The sequence below is a fragment of the Gobius niger genome, assembly GCF_951799975.1.
Source record: "Gobius niger genome assembly, chromosome: 19".
Classification (NCBI taxonomy): Eukaryota; Metazoa; Chordata; class Actinopteri; order Gobiiformes; family Gobiidae; genus Gobius; species Gobius niger.
The window spans coordinates 26,001,673-26,020,405 of record NC_136870.1 but is presented as its reverse complement, the minus strand read 5'-3'; the positions used below and the strand labels follow the sequence as shown (position 1 = coordinate 26,020,405).

Below are 18,733 nucleotides of genomic sequence, written 5' to 3'. Positions count from 1 at the left end.
TAACTTCAAATAACAATAACGCCGCCCAACAAGTGACTTCCTGTTTCGATCCAGCGCGCCAAAATAAAAGCACCGTCTCATTCATTAGTTCAACTTTCTTTCTGCCAAACTATTAACAGACAAAACACTAAAAATGAGTATATTTAATTATATTCTTGTAATGTTGCAAGTACCTGCTGAACTAATCAATGAGACGAGCTGTTTGCTTTTATTTTGGCGTGCTGGATCAAAACAGGAAGTCACTTCTTGGGCGGCGTTGTTATGAGTTGAAGTTATGCACAGAGTCAATTCAAATTCACTTGAAATGCTTTATTTTTGGTAGTTCAGTTGATCTGACTATGATCCTAAAGTGCATATGACACATAAGACACATTTTTTACTAAAACATATTGAAGATTTTGCAAAGAAATGTAACCCAGTTTTTTTTGGTGATGTTTATAGTTTCACTTCCTGATTGGACACTGACAGGAAGTGACATAAATAGAGGCAAACACTTTTAAACAGTTGCCGTGCCGACCATATCTTGTCAATGGGAAGTGAGTCAAACTGCTGTGGAACTTTACCTCTATGTCACTTCCTGTCAGTAGCTTCAAAATACAAATAATGGTGAATATCACTTACAACAGATGTTTTCCATCTAAATAAGTCATATTTTCTCTTTAAATGCCTTTAGGGATCCATTTATTCACTATTATGTGAAAGTATTAGTAATGGATGTGAGTCTGTTGGATGCATTGTATTGTGTACGTTATATTAACCCAGGGGTGTCCAAACTTTTTTCAAGGAGGGCCGCATATTGAAGTGTACACGGGGTGAAGGGCCGTAGATCAGTAGTTAGTGCCACAAAACCTTTGACTAGCAGAGGTTTAAATTGTGCCCCATACCTCTATTTAAGCTTAAAACCTTCATGCCAGCTCTGTCTCACAATAAAATGTTAGTTGTTCAGTTAGAATTGTATAGAATTATTACATTTCAAATAAAAAGGTCCATCTCTGGTGATGTGTACCGATACAGCAAGAGGCCGAGGGCCACCATAAATTGGTCTGAGGGCCACATTTGGCCCCCGGGCCGCACTTTGGACACCCCTGTATTAACCCCTTAACTCCCACCTGAACCGAGCACATTTTCTCTAAATAAATAAATGTGGCTTTACCTCAATACAAAAGCTTCTGGAAAAAAGGTGTGAAAATAGCGACAGAACTGAGACGAAAACAATTATGGAAATGTGACAAAAAAGTGAGAAAAATTTACAAAAAATTGACGAAAAAATGACAAAAATGTGATAAAAATTTGACAAAAAATGACCAAAAAAATGACAAAAATATGACGAAAAGTGACAAAAAATTGACGAAAAAATGACAAAAAAAGACCAAAACGTGACAAAAAATTTACAAAAATATGACGAAAAAATGACAAAAATGTGTTAAAAATTCGACAAAAAATGACCAAAAAAATGACAAAAATGTGACGAAAAGTGACAAAAAATTGATGAAAAAGAGAAAAAAATGTGACAAAAAATTGACGGAAAAATGACAAAAAAAGACAAAAAAAACCCGACAAAAATATGACCAAAAATGTACACACAAAAAAATGACAAAAAAGACAAAAAAGACAAACAAAAAGGACAAAAATGTGACAAAACATTTACAAAAAATAACAAAAATTACCAAAAAGTGACAAAAAAATGAAGAATTACAAAAATGAGTTGAATACCCCCAAAGAAATGACGGAAAAAAAATCTGATGACGTGAGGAAAAAGATCCATTTAGATGAGTTTTGTAGATCTTAGCTTTCAAATGAGGCGTTACACTGGCCTACAGGATTTGGGTAAAGCTGAACTGGAGAAAATGCTCTCAGTTCAGGCGGAAGTTAAGAGGTTAAGGTCTCATTTCGCTCATTGTTCATATGAAGCCTGTAATAACCTTAGATATTGACAAATGAGTTGAGCAGCAGCATGAACAGTCACACAATTCACAGACTGACATTATTGAGCTAACACTGTACAACGTCCTTGAGAAAAGACTTTGGATTTGTTCATCTGATTTCGCTGCCATTGCATTGCATAGTGTAAAAGGCATTTTTATTGAGGCGAATGAACACACCCATCGGCACATGTACATTAACTGTGAGAGGTGATACTCCCAGCCAGAGCGAGAGAGAAAGCAGACCGACGGTCACCAGCTCGGAATATCAATTTACAGAAACGTCTCAGAGTGCGCAGTTCGGATATGATAAATTACAGAAAGGCTTTTAGCTTCCAGCGCTCACATTTTGTTAGCCGTCGAATCCCGGACCCGATTGAGATTGAACGCTCTGTCGCCCATACAAATAAATAGGGAGGCAATGGAGTAATGGCATACGAGTAATGTTTTAACCGTTTCATGGCATTTATGTAATTTCAGTGGTTTCTTTATCATTAACATATTATAAGATGAAGTTTAGTGGCCATTGGTTGTGTGTCCGACCCACAAACAGCAGAAACCTAACTGCATATGAGTTAGCATTTAGCTCAGAGGACACTTTTAGATGCTAATTTGTATGTAAAGTAAGATTTCAGAAGATCTGTACGTAAAGTGGCTGATGGGTTGACAGCTGAAAGCATCTGGATCGTTCATAATTAGCCATGTTTGAGGCTAATGCTAACGCCTATAGGAAAAATACATTGAGCAGGCTAATGCTAACAGACAATGAAAAGTCTCTCGGACTTATGCGTTCGGATCAAACGTCGCTTCTCCTTTTTATTTCTATGGTTTGGATCTGATCTGTGCACAGAACTTCCTGCTGGAGAAGGGTGTGGATGCACCTGGCGTCACCTCCACTGGTCAACGCTAGCTTAAACTACTCCAAAGTAACCCTACACCTAACCTTAAAGGGATATTTCAGTATTTTTGACTATCATTTCCTAGTTATGTTATAAGTGTTGTTGATTTCTGGAGATTTCTTTTTTTTTTTTTACTCATGCAGTCCTTATATTTGAAGAGTTTAGTAATGCTAGGCTAGAGCTAGGCTAGTGCATGTCTATGGTAACTAGTAGCCTGCATTAAAAACAGTCATTGCACCAGAGGCAAATCTCTTATAACACCAGACTAACCATATAAATGTCTGTGTTGTTTTTTTAATTTGACCATTTTGCATTTAAAATAACTTATATTTGAGCAGCTTCCTGGTGGAGTGATCTGATCGGTTACCGGAACTAGTTTTTTTACCTGCGGCCGCATTGCTACGCGTGGAATTCACAAAGGAGCTTTCTACAAATCAGATATGGCAACGTTTGGAGGACGAGCCCATGATTTTGAAGAGGTTTTTAATGCAGGCTACTAGTTACCATAGACATGCACTAGCCTAGCATTAGCCTAGCACCGCTAAACTCTTCAAATATAAGGACTGCATGAATTAAAAATATATATATCTCCAGAAATCAACAACACTCTGGATAACTAGGTAGCAGGAAGTTCTGTGCAAAGCGGTGTTTGATCCTAACGTATGTGGACAGTTAGCAAGTCGGCTAGTTAGCATTAGCCCGCTCAATGTAAATGCTTGGAGCTTAGTCAAAGCTGCTCGTTGCTAACACCGAGTGAGATCATTCTGTTTGTTTGTAGCTATCAGGTATTCTTTTAGCCTGAATTCGTAGGACCTAGCGACGTCTGGAGCGTATTTTTAACCTCCCAAACCTCCATTACGCCGCCGCGATACAAGCAAACCGTTCATTTAGAGCTTTCTACCTGTTATTATTACGGACGACACCGGGTGAACCACAAGCCATACCTGCAAATAACAGGCCTTCCCTTCATCAGGTGTGTTATTCTGGGCGGTGAGATAACATGTTGCTTTTGTCAGGTCAGAATACTCGGCTGTCAAAACGCAGACGTGGCTCATCATTTATCCGGACTTTATCACGTGGAATAAAAACTGTTCAGTGTCTTCTCTGTAGGATCGGACGATTTAATGCCGATAAAAGGCCGATGTCTCTGGAACCGAAAGTGATACAGGCGGCATGTTTGGAATTACCCAATGCTTATATATGGTCAGAGGTTGCCTGGCTCTGCCATACTCTGCCCTGTCCAGTCCACGCAGGGAATGAGTCTGGTCACGGAGCACTTGGAGCAGTTTGAACGCGCACAGATTGTCAGTGAAATAAACCAATTAGCGGTTAGCGGATGTGACGACAGCTGTGTCCAATTAAAAAAATATGAAGTGAATATAAACTCACGCGGAGAACGCGAGGCAAAATCCTTGACTACTTCTTCCATGATTAGTTTTGGCTGATGTTAACGTTAATTGAACTAAAAACATAGAGGTGCAGCGAGTGACGTAACCTTCTCATTTCTCTGTGACGGTCGTGATTGGTTCGGCCTTAGCCGCCAATCAACAACTTGTCTACTGTGCGTGGCCAGACCCACTTTCTTTCGTGCAGAAAGAAAGTGGGTGTGGTTTATCAGGCTAGGACAGAGGGGAAAACAAAGAAGAGAAAAAATGTAATTCTCCCATTTCTCGACCATTACTTTAACAAATGTAACCTTGCTAACCCCAGACTGCTGTGTGCGCTCGAATCATTTCGAACTGCACAGCAGCCTGGGGACCGTGGCTGAAATTTTCGCGTGGATTTGGGAACCAATCATAGAACGAGGAGGGACGGCAAGATGATGACGAGCTTTTTGGTATACGGAAGCTTGTAGTTTATTTACTGTTAAAAAAAAAAAAAGTTTTTTTTACGGATCAAACATGATAGCAGCAGACACAATGGTATTTTTCGCTCAAGCTTTAGGCCTTGTTCTAAATAGTTTAACTCGAAAGTTTACAGCGGATACGTCATACGTCATCGGATACGATGATACGATTGGCTGTGGCCTCGTGCAGACGCATGATAGACATTCGTAGTGCCCAATAAACGAGTATGGACGATCGTAAACCACACCTCTCCTTTGAGAAAATGAATTGGTGACCCCCAGACTAAATATCACTTGTGACTTTAGTCTGGCGTTAGCCAGGCTATAACAAATGCTAAATGATGAACATATTTTTCTGCTAAGCAAAGAGACAGACACATGGAGAGGAGTTAAGTTGTTCAACAGCCCATAAATATGTAAAGAAACAGACAATTCTAACGTTAGCTTCATGCTAAGTTAGATAGAGTGCTGTTTTTTGCTTCTCTTGAACAATCTGCTGTGAAAAAAACATCTAAGTGGACCCGATTTTGGCTTGACTTTACTGGTGTGTGATAAATATGTTTATAGTCCGCCAGAAAATCACTAAAAACTGTGGCCCCTTCCGAAACGAGCAGATTGGAAACCGGATGTGCTTCAGCGTCCGCCATGATAAGAAGCGTCCGAATTGGGCTGTCGGTTAGGATGGAGTTCGGAAAAGGAGCCTTAATGCTAACTATCATAGCCACTTTAGCATAGGGGCCTCTGGTGCTAACTATCATAGCCACTTTAGCATAGCGACCTCTGGTGCTAACTATCATAGCCACTTTAGCATAGGGACCTCTGATGCTAACTATCATAGCCACTTTAGCATAGGGTCCTCTATGGAGAGAGTCAAGTCACATGTTTAGACACTTCATACACGGGATTACAGACGAGACATTTGGAAATATCGGACAACAATATCGGCGGTGCATATCGGCATCGGCCTTAGAAAACCCTATATCGGCCATTTTCTCGATAATGCATTACTCCAGGTCTGTTTTTGACAAGAGAACAAGGTTATAACATGGTTTAAAGCTCAGACAAAACAAGGTTGATTTTGCAGGATGTGTTTTCTTTAATGACAGAGACAATAATGAATGTTTTGCTTTTAGGTAATTATTTTGCAAACCACTTCATCATGGGCGGAGAGAAGTTCGACTCCACTCATCCAGAAGGTTATCTGTTTGGAGAAAACACCGACCTCAACTTCCTCGGCTCGAGACCTGTCGCTGTGAGTAAACCGCGAGAGCGTGAGCTGGATCGTCCCCACAGACTCTAAACTTTAACCCCCTTGAGAGTCTTTGGGATGTGCTGGAGAAGGCTTTGCACAGTGGTCAGACTCTCCCTTCATCGATACAAGATCATAGAGCAAAATGAATGCAGCACTGGATCTTTTGACATTGCAGAAACGTATGGAAACATGTCCACAGAAAATGTGCGAGAATCAAAGCTAGAAGACGCAACAGCCAAAGATTAGAGTATGACCAGGCAGGCAGGTCATCAGGGCTTGACTCCCTGCGATATATAGAAACCCTTTATTCACTATGTAAGGATTAAACAACTCGGAGCCGTGCATTAGACGGTTATAACGCACGACACAGAGTCAAGAAGTGCATTATAACGTCTAACGCGGCTCCTCGTTGTTTAATCCGCTTATACCAGGGTCCCACAAACGTAACATTTATAATAAATGTTTGTTTCATTGACTAAAGTCACTAAATCTGCCAGACTACAGGACTATTTTGTGTGGGTTATTAGCCGGTCACTGAAGGCTGGTCTCAGAGCGAGTCATTCTCCGCAGCTATTACGAGGATCTCAGTCAGGCTCAACGACACAACATCAGCACAGAATCACAACACAACAGGACTAACCCGGAAACACTTTTCCCTGGAAGGAAACACCGATATGCGGCACTCGTGGGCAGGAGTTATTTCACTTTTACGCTGTTTAACCTGAAGCTAAAGCTAGCTCAACCAGCTCAACTGTTTATGGAAACAGCTGCGGTGGAGTCGCTCACACCTGGGCCCCCCAACTGAAACTTTTATGTTTGACTTTACTAATCCAGACAAATATGCTTCAATGCAGGATCATTTTATGTACGCCTGAAAATGATGAATAGCCTTAACCGTTTTCAATAGAAATGTAAAGCTCATATGTTATTAACAGTAGCTAACCTAGCTGCTCACTCTCCTCTACAAACATTTAGCAAACGTTTGGTTTTGGCCAAAAACGTTGAAATTAAACAAAATCCATCTCATACGTTCCTGTCAGTCACTAATTCCGCCTTTATCTGATTCAGCTGTGTCATGCGTTGCTATGGCGACGCCACAGCGGAGTGACATCCCAGTGATTTAACTACCGGACGACGTGTGCGGTTATACCAAAATAATGCACCAGCCAATCAGAATCCAGTATTCACCCAGACCATGGGATAAAGTAGCATAAGGACTTGCACCCCCAATTTCACAGACACCACTCTGAGCTGTGATGTCATCGCTTTAGTAAAAGTTGCAGAGACGGAGCCACGTAAATGGCGTTTTGAGATCTTTCCACTCTGGTTAGACACACCTGGCTGGAGGACTTGCCTATTGTACATGTTTTAGTGGGAGGGGAAACCTACACAGACATGAGGAGAACATGCAAACTCCACACAGAAAGGCCCCGTCCAGGTGGCTGTGAAGCTCGATATAGAAATCTCCACTAAACCCACTGTTGTTACTGTTCATCACCGTCAGCGTCTCTTTCAATTTGAAAATGGAAAATCTCTGAAATCCGTCCATCCTGATCCATTCTCACATCGGAGCCAAACACGGCGGTCTGTGCTCCCATCTGTCCCGGCTCCTGAGATTACGCAACTCCGATCAAACCAAGGACAAAGGGACAATACATAAATAAACACAGCGCTCTCCGCGGGGCCAGAGCGAGGCCCCGCCGCTGTACCGGCGTCTAGACTCCGCTCTGAGGCGCCGTCCGGGAAACGCACACGTCACGGCTCCGTCCCAGACATCTGGAGGTCAGTTATTTCAGTCAGAGATAAAAAAGTTTCAGCTCCAGTTTCAGATGATGTCGTAATGTTGTATCTTTCTTTATGAAACATCAGGCTGCAGACTTTATGGGAGCAACATCTGGGCACTTTTGCAGAGTCATTGGTTATTGGTTCACTGTTTTAACCTCTTAACTCCCGCCTGAACCGAGAGGATCTTTTTCCTCACGTCATCAGATTTTTTTCCATGATTTTTTTGTTGGGTGTTCAACTCATTTGTATTTTTTTTGGGTCATTTTTTGTCACATTTTTGTAATTTTTTCATCAGTTTTTTATCAAATTTTTGTCATTTTTTTGGGTCACATTTTGTCACATTTTTTGTAATTGTTTGTCATATTTTTGTCATTTTTTTATCACATTTTGTCACATTTTTGTTGTTTTTTTGTCCATTTTTTTGTCACTTTTTTCAACAATTTTGGTCATTTTTTGGTCACATTTTTTGTCACATTTTATGTCATTTTTTGTCATTTTTTTACTTTTTTATGTTTTTTATTGCCATTTTTTGTAAATTTTTTGTCTTTTTTATGTCATTTTTTGTCATTTTTGTCATTTTTTTAGGTCACATTTTGTCACATTTTTTGTAATGTTTTGTCATATTTTTGTCATATTTTTGTCATTTTTTTTGTCCATTTTTTGGTCACATTTTTTTTGTCCATTTTTTTGTCATTTTTTGTCTTTTTTTTTAAACTTTTTTGTCTTTTTTATGTCATTTTTTTTGTCATTTTTGTCATTTTTTCGTCACATTTTTTGTATTTTTTTGGTCTTTTTTATGTCATTTTTTTGGTCATTTTTTGTCTTTTTTGTCACATTCACCTTTTTTCCAGAAGCTTTTGGACTGGGGTAAAGCCAAACTGGAGAAAATGTGCTCGGTTCAGGTGGGAGTTAAGGGGTTAAGGTTCAGAAAAGCTGCTTGGGGCCCTGGTGGAAAAAAAACAAGACACCTGGATCCGAAAGTGTGTAAAACTGGGACAAATCAATGGTTTTGGGTGATTCATGGGGACATGGGACACAGGGCTGAAAACCGGGACTGGGTACGCTGGGTCGCCGGGTCACTCTAAGTAAAGCACAGTGAATCAAAATGGCTGCTCACCCTGTAGTGCAGCCGTAAGTGTGTTTTGAATCCAGATAACACAGAAAGCTTCGCTCAGAGCCGCCTGGTTTTCCCGTGACGGCCCAGGTTTATTTGTTCAGCGCGGCGGTGTAACGCATCCAGGCCCAAATTCACATGTTCCTCACAGAGAGAGGTCTGTAGTTAGAATCCGCCGGTTCCTGACCACATCCTGAGTTCTCCGAGCGCACGGGCAGTTTCGCAGGGAAAACACTGACCCACAGAGACGGGAGGAGGGAGTCAAAAGTGTTGGTTTAAGAGAAGTCCCGGCCCTGAACGTAAACAGACGAAGAGCAGCGCGGGAGAGACACGAGCGCTGAGCTAAACCGGAGCTTTGTGATGTTTGTTCTTTCACCAGAAACACGCCCAAAACCATCTGTTCCTCCTGCTGATGTCACGAGGTGCAGAGAGAGGGGCCGTCCTCCAGCCCCAGGTGGCTGTGAGGAAGCATGTTTTGGGACTGGAAGGGTTCATAGAGGAGATGTGAGGTGAGGAATGGTAAATCGACTCAATTTATAAAGCGCTTTTATCAGACCCAAAGTGCTTTACAGTCAGGAGCCAGTCACACATTCCCTCTCATTCATGCACCAGTGTAGCAGACACTGGAGGAAAAAGCGGTTCTCTTTGGTCCTCATGGCGGGGAGCTGGCATTGCTGTAATAGCGCCATCTGGTGGCCAGAGGTGACTCCAAAAGACACTTGGTAAACAGGGTTTCTATGTAGCACTGCTTAACCTCTTAATCCCCGTCTTAACCAAGCGCATTTTCTCTGGTTTGGCTTTACCCAAATCTAACATGTTCTTGATCTGAAAGTTCACTGCGTATAGGCCAGAGTAACAGCTCATTTGAAAGCTAAGACTATCAAAGCTTCCTTACTTTTGTTAACATTTTTATCACATTTTTTTAAATCAAATTTTTATCAAAAATTTGGGACATTTTTATCATATTTTTTGTCACATTTTTGTCACATTTTTGCCACTTTTTAATCACATTTTTATCAAATTTTTGCCACATTTTTGCCACATTTTTATCACATTTTTATCAAAATTTTGGACATTTTTATCATATTTTTTGTCATATTTTTGTCAATTTTTTGCCACATTTGTATCAAATTTTTTGCCACATTTTTATCACATTTTTGTCACATTTTTGTCACATTTTTGTCACATTTTTTTTCAAATTTTCATCACATTTTTAGCACATTTTTGTCACATTTTTATCACATTTTGTCACATTTTTATCACATTTTTGTCACATTTTTGCCACATTTTTGCCACATTTTTGTCACATTTTTATCACATTTTTATCACATTGTATCAAATTTTTTTATCAAATTTTTCATCAAATTTTTGTCACATTTTCATTTCATTTTGGCCGCATTTTAGTTTTTGTGCTAGTGTAATGTAACTGTCATCAAGCCACAACGAATCTGTGACGATCATAACAAGGAAGAAGCTCAGATTTGTTTCGGAGGTCTTAGCTTTCAAATGAGCTCTGTAATCCTCAGCTGGAGTAAATGCACTCGGGCAGGAGGTTAAGAGGTTAAAAGATTGAGCCCCCATGTTAACTTCACAGACCACATGGAAACATTACTATGAATGGGGCTGAATGGATAATCATCGATCTCTTGTATAATATCAATCAATCTTTATTTCAGACTCAGGTCCATAAAGTTCTATACAGTCCATACAGTTTCTCCAGTGCCAATATCTGTGGTTGAAAAAAGCTTTTGTTTGGACCATGATGGATTAATAAGGAAGCATGTTTTGGAAATGGAAGGGTTCATAGAAGAGATGTGAGGTGAGGAATGGTAAATGAACTCAACTTATAAAGCGCTTTTCTACCTTTATCAGGCCCAAAGTGCTTTACAGTCTGGAGCCAGCATTTTTATCACATTTCAGTCACATTTTTATCACATTTTAGTCACTTTTTTATCACATTTTTATCACATTTTTGCCACATTTTTATCACATTTTTATCACATTTTTATCACATTTTTGCCACATTTTTATCACATTTTTATCACATTTTTATCACATTTTTGCCACATTTTTATCACATTTTAGTTTTTATCAAATTTCTATCACATTTTTGCCACATTTTTGCCACATTTTATCACATTTTTATCACATTTTTATCACATTTTTGCGACATTTTTTATCACATTTTTGCCACATTTTTGCCACATTTTCATCACATTTTAGTCACTTTTTTATCACTTTTTAGTCACTTTTTTATCACATTTTTGCCACATTTTCATCACATTTTTGCCACATTTTTGCCACATTTTCATCACATTTTAGTCACATTTTTATCACATTTTAGTCACTTTTTTATCACATTTTTATCACATTTTTGCCACATTTTCATCACATTTTAGTCACATTTTTATCACAATCTTTATTTCAGACTCAGGTCCATAAAGTTCTATACAGCCCATACAGTTTCTCCAGTGCCAATATCTGTGGTTGAAAAAAGCTTTTGTTTGGGCCATGATGGATTAATAAGGAAGCATGTTTTGGGAATGGAAGGGTTCATAGAAGTGATGTGAGGAATGGTAAATGAACTTATAAAGCGCTTTTCTACCTTTATCAGGCCCAAAGTGCTTTACAGTCAGGAGCCAGCATTTTTATCACATTTTAGTCACATTTTTATCACATTTTTATCACATTTTTGCCACATTTTTGTCACATTTTATCACATTTTTTATCACATTTTTTCACTTTTTTATCACATTTTTTATCACATTTTAATCACATTTTAGTCACATTTTTATCAAATTTTTGCCACATTTTAATCACATTTTTATCAAATTTTTGCCACATTTTTATCACATTTTTGCCACATTTTTGTCACATTTTTATCACATTTTTATCATATTTTTGCCACATTTTTGTCACATTTTTGTCACATTTTAGTCACATTTTATCACATTTTAGTCACTTTTTTATCACATTTTTATCACATTTTTATCACATTTTAGTCACATTTTTATCACATTTAATCACTTTTTTATCACATTTTTATCACATTTTTGCCACATTTTCATCACATTTTTGCCACATTTTCATCACATTTTAGTCACATTTTCATCACATTTTAGTCACATTTTTATCACATTTTAGTCACTTTTTTATCACATTTTTATCACATTTTTGCCACATTTTCATCACATTTTAGTCACATTTTCATCACATTTTAGTCACATTTTCATCACATTTTAGTCACATTTTCATCACATTTTAGTCACATTTTCATCACATTTTAGTCACATTTTTATCACATTTGTATCACATTTTTTCACATTTTTATCACATTTTTGCCACAATCTTTATTTCAGACTCAGGTCCATAAAGTTCTATACAGTCCATACAGTGTCTCCAGTGCCAGTATCTGTGGTTGAAAAAAGCTTTTGTTTGGACCATCTCCTGACCTCGTCCCCTGACCTCGTCTCCTGACCTCGTCTCCTGACCCGGCTCCACAGTTCACAGCGCTCGGTGCTTTTGTTGCTGAGGCTCCACTAAAAACTGCAAATCACAGGTTTTCTAAAGAGACTGACAGCTCAGACGGACCTCGGGGAATTTGGGTCAAAGCGAGACGGGAAACGTGGCTTTGAGAGACAGAGACTGGACACCGAGAGCGCTGAGAACGGGCAGAGCTCAGCGACAAAGTACATTTAGCTTGTTTTGATGATGGGAGAGTGTGACCACAGCGCAAAGCCTTCTCCAGCACATCACACAGATTCTCAAAAGGGTTTAGAGGAGTGTGTTTGAACAGTGCTGAACCATGACTGATGTTTGATTGTTCTGCAGTTCCCGTACGCCGCTCCTCCTCCTCATGAACCGGTGAAGACTCTGAGAAGTTTGATCAACATCAGGAAGGACACGCTCAGGCTGGTCCGGTGAGGAACTCAATCCCAAACCCTCACGGCGGACATCCTGACCCAAGTCGAGGTCTCATTTGTGCCGTTTTTTGTTCCTCAGATGCAGCGAGGACTTGAAGCTGCCCGGCGACGAGGCGGCCAATCAGAGCAGAGCTTGTTACAACGTGGAGTTCACCTTCGACTCGGACACTCAGGTCGCCATCACCATCTACTACCAGGCCGTGGAGGAGCTGCACAACGGAGTGCCCCAGTGAGTGCCTCAAGTCCACAGTCCTCATGACGGTCTCACCTGAGAGCCGCCCGAGTCCCAGTCAAGTCCCAGAACTTAAGCCACATACAAATAAAGTCCTTCCCTCCTTTCGGGGCTTCCAGGAACAAAAATTGGAAGCATTTGAGGGACTGAAATATGAACTATGCCAGGGTTGGCCAGATTCTCAGTCGTGCTTTTTTGTAAGTGGCCACTGAGTTTCTGATGTGGATGGGGAGTGAGTTCCAGAGGGTGGGGGCGGCGATGGCGAAGGCTCGGCCCCCAAGGTTCAGTGCTTTGATTTGGTGATGGGTTTGAGGAGGTTTAAGTCCTCAGCTGACGGGATGGGCGGTGGCGTTATAGGAGGTCTGTGAGGTATGGGGGGGGATAAAGATCAAACAAGGAGATCATGAGGTCTTGTGGAAGTTTTTAAAGATATAACGCATAAATACAAATATTTTATGTGTTTCAACAGTGTTTAGATCTCTGTTGTGATCATGTTGGAGGTCCAGAGAAGCTGTGCTGTGGCCGTCCCGCCTTTGCTCGGCCTGATCCCGTCAGATCTGGGAAGCTCAGCAGGAAGGGCCTGGTCCGTTTGGAAACACCAGGAAGCCTGGGCAAATGTAGTGAGTGAGTGAGTGGTTGGTGGTGGTCGGAGGGGCTGATGGCATAGACTGGTTGCCTCGCTTCCGTCTGTCTACCCCAGGGCAGCTGTGGCTACAATAGTAGCTTACCACCACCGAGTATGGAGTGAACGAATAGTACAATGTAAAGCGTCTTTGAGTGTCCAGAAAAGCGCTATATAAAACCTGTGCATTATTATTATTATCACTATGCCGGGGGGCTGGATTTGGCCCGCGGGCCTGACGTTGCCTGAACTCACATCACGCCTTTGCTCGGCCTGATCCCGTCAGATCTGAATCCAAGCAGGAAAAGCCCGTTTAGTGCTTGGATGGGAGACCGTTTGGGAAACAACGGGGTGAAGCCTGGGGGAATTTAGTGAGTGAGTGGTGAAAAGTGCTATTTAAAACCAAATCTATCAATAGACTTTGCAGCCAAAGCAAACATGACAAACTTTGAGAAGGCTTTTTAATTCAGGCTGTTGAGTTTGCCCGTCTGCATCGTTACAAATGATGCAGGATAGCGTTAGCTCTTGATTAGCTGTATTATTATGTATCGTCGTTATGAGGGTGACTTGCCACAGTAAGCAGTTTGGGCTGTAGCTTTAGCTTGACGTGTGCTTGGAGTAAAAGATCAATGGAAGTCCAGACTTACAGGATAATGGAATAGGTAAGGATTAAACAACGAGGAGCCGTGCATTAGACGGTTTTAAAGGAATAGGCCACCGTTTTTACATACTGAGATATGCTCTTACCTCACTTTAGCCGAGTTAATATATCCCTGTCTGGTCTTTGTCCGTGCGCTCTGCCAGGCAAACAGAGCACATACGCAGCCTCTCCCACATGTCATATAGCTCCAAAAAAGCTACCAAGCTCTTCCACGTGTTCCCTATTTAAATAAAGTTACGTGAAGTGTTTTCATGCGAAGTATATTTACACAGAAATGTAATGTGTCGATTTTATAAGCAGATAAAAAGGGGGACTATATTGTGAGGCGTAATGATACGAGGAGTAAAACGTCCGCGCAGTAACTCCTAAAGGTTATTGACGGAAGTGAGCGGGGAAGTCTTTAGGAGTTACTGCTGTTTCTAATGCACAGTTTCCTCTGCGTCAGGTACCTGCCTCAGGACGGCTCGCTTCAGTCGGAAACCGTCCATTTTAAGCGAGGAGTTTCTCAGCAGTTCTGTTTACCTTCGCACACGGTCAACCTCAGCGAGTGGGCGGACGAGGAGGTAAAACTCTCAGCTTTACGACTGTCGGACTGCAGGAAGTCAGTGCAGTCAGGAGTCGCTTTGTTCAACGTCATAACTTCACGCCGTGTTTGCTGTTTCGTAGCTGGTTTTCGACATGGACAAGGAGGTTTTCCCGATGGTGGTGCAGGCCGTGGTCGACGAGGGAGAAGGTGTTTTTATATTACGTCGCAGTTCGAAATTCCAAACAAAAACCTCCTCTAACAAATGTTTTCTCTGCAGAACACATGGGCCACACGCACATTCTGCTCGCCACGTTCGAAAAGGTAAAGTTCACACGAGTCTCACAGTCGTCGTGTTAAAACTGTTCAAACAAGCTTTAACCCCTTAACTCCCACCTGAACCGAGCACATTTTCTCCAGTTTGGCTTTACCCCAGTCCAAAAGCTTCTGGAAAAAAGCTGTGAAAATAGCGACAGAACTCAGATGAAAACAATGATGGAAATGTGACAAAAAAGTGAGAAAACATTGATGAAAAAGTGACGAAAAATTGACAAAAAAGTGACGAAAAATTGATGAAAAAGTGGCAAAAATGTCACAAAAATGTCACAAAAAATGGCCAAAAAGACAAAAAAATGAAAAAAAAATGAAAAAATTTGATAAATATTTGACAAAAAAAATGAAAAAAATGCGACAAAAAAATGTCAGAAATGTGACAAAAATGTGATTAAAAAATGACAAAAAATGACAAAAATTTGATAAAAAATTGATAAAAATTTGACCAAAAAAATGACAAAATAATTACAAAAATGTGACAAAAAATTGATGAAAAAGTGGCAAAAATGTCACAAAATGTCACAAGAAATTGAAAAAAAATGTAGAAAAATTGGACAAAAAAATTGGACAAAAATTCAACAAAAAATGACAAAATGTGACAAAAATTTAATAAAAAATGACAAAAATTTGATAAAAATTTGACCAAAAAATGACAAAAAAATGTCAAAAATTTGATAAAAAATTGACCAAAAAAATGACAAAAAATTGACAAAAATAAATAGAACAAAAAAAATGACAAAAAAGTTACAAAATTGAGTTGAATACCCGCCAAAAAAATGATGGCAAAAAAATCTGATGACGTGAGGAAAAAGATCCTCTCGGTTCAGGCGGGAGTTAAGAGGTTAAAGACGTTGTTGTCTCTGCAGCACATGGACGGGAGTTACTGTGTGAAGCCTCTCAAACAGAAGCAAGTGGTGAGTCCCTTCAAACTAAAGGACTTCCTGTGCTTTTATTGTGAAAACCCAGGCCGCTTACGGTGAAAGTCTTTGCTGTTTTGCCGCAGGTGGATGGAGTGAGTTACCTTCTGCAGGAGATCTACGGCATCGAGAACAAGTACAACAGCCAAGAGTTAAAGGTGGAGAGAACCAGACTTTTCTTTCAAAAGATCAAACTTAAAGGGATATTTCAGGATTTTTGACATAGGGCCTCATTTATCCAGAGTGTTGTTGATTTCTGGAGTCATCATCATTTTAATCAGAATCATTTAAAATACCTTATATTTGAGCAGCATCAGCTTCGTGGTTGTATAAGCTACACAGCGGCGGAGTGATCTGCTAGAAAATAGTCCCTCAAAATGCGATCATTCATGTGATGCAGGTCAGTTATATTCCAAACATTATTCTATGGACACAGACATTTATATGGTTAGTCTGGTGTTATAAGTGATTTGCCTCAGGTGCTCTGTGGAGCGGGTCACACTGTTTTTAATGCAGGCTAGCTGATACCATAGACATGCACTAGCCTTGCACTAGCCTAGCGCCACGAAACTCTTCAAATATAAGAACTGCATGAATTACAAAGAAAAATATCTCCAGAAATCAGCAACACTCTGGGTAACTAGGAAATGAGGCGCTATGTCAGGGGTCGGCAACGTCAGAACCTCTGGCCCTCAAAATGATTTTGAGAAACATTATCACACAAATCAGAGAGTACTTTTAAAAATATTAGAGTTAAATGGGAGAAAAAAAGGCAGAAATACTGTCCATACACCCAATGAAGTCTTATATTATGTACAACACTGGTGTTTGAAGGAAGTGCACTGGAAAAAGAATAATCGTTTTAAGGAAGAAATGACATGAATCTATTTGAATTAAGAGATTAAATCTAAGGTTTGAGTAGATTTGTTCTGGTTTTAGATGAGATAAAACCTTTAGTAATAGCTATTCTCTTAATTCAGATTATTTTGTATCATTTCAAGTGAAAAACAAGTATTTGTCTGATTTCTAGTGGGTTTTCTTCTTGTTCCGTTGGCGCTGTAGCATTTGTATCTTGGATTAGTTCAATCCGACTGAAATTCAACATAGAAGAACTTTTATTCAAGCAATTTTAAGTCATTTCTCTCCTTTAAGATGGTCATGTTTCCAGTGTTGTGCTTTACTTTGGGCTAATAATCAGCGGCTTCGGCCCCCGGTCTGTTTACAATAAAAAAAATCGTCCCTCCACCAAGAAAACTTTCCTTCCCTTTATCAAACATCCTGAAATATCCCTTTAAGGGGAGACGCTGCGGTGGGGAATAGTGAGACCAAATTGGGTAGGACTCGCCCTGAAATCCCTCTGAACAAATGTTTGTAACTAATATATCAACAGAATAAAACATTCTTTAGATTGACATGAAAATAGAGACAGTTTTTCACATAAAAACACCTTTTGTTTTTCATAGTCAAATCCGTGATCCACAGCAAAAGCTTCGGATCGATGTCTCTAAGTTTAATTTCCCACGTGTTCACCTTCTCGCCCTCGAAAGCTAAACGTGACTTTCCTCTAACCCGGTGTTTGCCTCAGGTGTCGGAGGACGAGATCAGCGATAACAGCGCTGAGTGTGTGGTGTGTCTGTCCGACGTGAGGGACACCCTGATCCTGCCGTGTCGACACCTCTGCCTGTGCAACGCCTGCGCAGACACGCTGAGGTACCAGGCCAACTGCTGCCCCATCTGCCGACTGCGTAAGCCCCGCCCTCAGACCCTCTGCCCGCCGGACGCCGTGAGAGCACAGGTGTCATGTTTTATTGTTGTGCCGCAGCGTTCAGGGCGCTGCTGCAGATCCGAGCCATGAGGAAGAAGCTGAGTCCGGTCACGCCCACCAGCTTCAACGCCGTCATCACCTCCCAGACGTCCGACTCCGAGGACACTTCGGTGAGAGGCCGCCCGGGCAGACGCAGCACAAGCCCCGCCTTCAGGAATAAACCCGTGTTTTAGTTTGTCTGTCTGTGCTGCACTCTCTGCATCCCAGGATGTTCTTCAAGATGATCCTCATCCTTATTTACAAATGAGTGACTGATCCCCGGAGATTAGTCTGTATTTTAACCTCTTAACCCCCATCTGAAACGAGCATGTTTTCTCCAGTTTGGCTTTACCCAAATCTAAAAGCTTCTTGAAAAAAGCGTCACAAAAATGCAACAAAAAGTGACAGTGAAAATGTGATGTAATAGAAATTATATATATATTATATATTATTTATATATATATATACGCATGTTATAAAATATGACAAAAATATGACGAAAAAGTGATAAAAATGTGACAAAAAAATTACAAAAATGTGACGAAAAAATTACAAAAATGTGACAAAAAAATTACAAAAATGTGACAAAAAAATTACAAAAATGTGACAAAAAAATTACAAAAATGTGAAAAAAAATGACAAAAATGTGGAAAAAAAAGTGACAAAAATGTGGCGAAAAAGTGACAAAAAAAGGACAAAAATGTGACGAAAAAATGACAAAAATGTGACGAAAAAGTGATAAAAATGTGACAAAAAAATTACAAAAATGTGACGAAACAATTACAAAAATGTGACAAAAAAAATACAAAAATGTGACAAAAAAATTACAAAAATGTGAAAAAAAATTACAAAAATGTGACAAAAAAGTGACAAAAATGTGGCGAAAAAAGGACAAAAATG

At 40.0% G+C, this 18,733-nt stretch overlaps 1 protein-coding gene across 4 annotated transcripts in view; it reads left to right on the top strand.

The window, feature by feature from the left end:
• The window catches only part of rnf157 (ring finger protein 157), a 43,538-nt gene that overhangs the window by 3,331 nt on the left and 21,474 nt on the right, over nucleotides 1-18,733 (top strand). For all 4 annotated transcript variants that reach the window (XM_079577159.1, XM_079577161.1, XM_079577160.1 and 1 more), the window contains exons 2-11: nucleotides 5,801-5,919; nucleotides 12,650-12,738; nucleotides 12,821-12,970; nucleotides 14,702-14,819; nucleotides 14,923-14,989; nucleotides 15,060-15,103; nucleotides 15,979-16,026; nucleotides 16,116-16,187; nucleotides 17,615-17,774; nucleotides 17,852-17,964. In XM_079577159.1, the coding sequence (XP_079433285.1) occupies nucleotides 5,801-5,919; nucleotides 12,650-12,738; nucleotides 12,821-12,970; nucleotides 14,702-14,819; nucleotides 14,923-14,989; nucleotides 15,060-15,103; nucleotides 15,979-16,026; nucleotides 16,116-16,187; nucleotides 17,615-17,774; nucleotides 17,852-17,964 (980 nt within the window). The remainder of the gene's footprint in view (nucleotides 1-5,800; nucleotides 5,920-12,649; nucleotides 12,739-12,820; nucleotides 12,971-14,701; nucleotides 14,820-14,922; nucleotides 14,990-15,059; nucleotides 15,104-15,978; nucleotides 16,027-16,115; nucleotides 16,188-17,614; nucleotides 17,775-17,851; nucleotides 17,965-18,733) is intronic.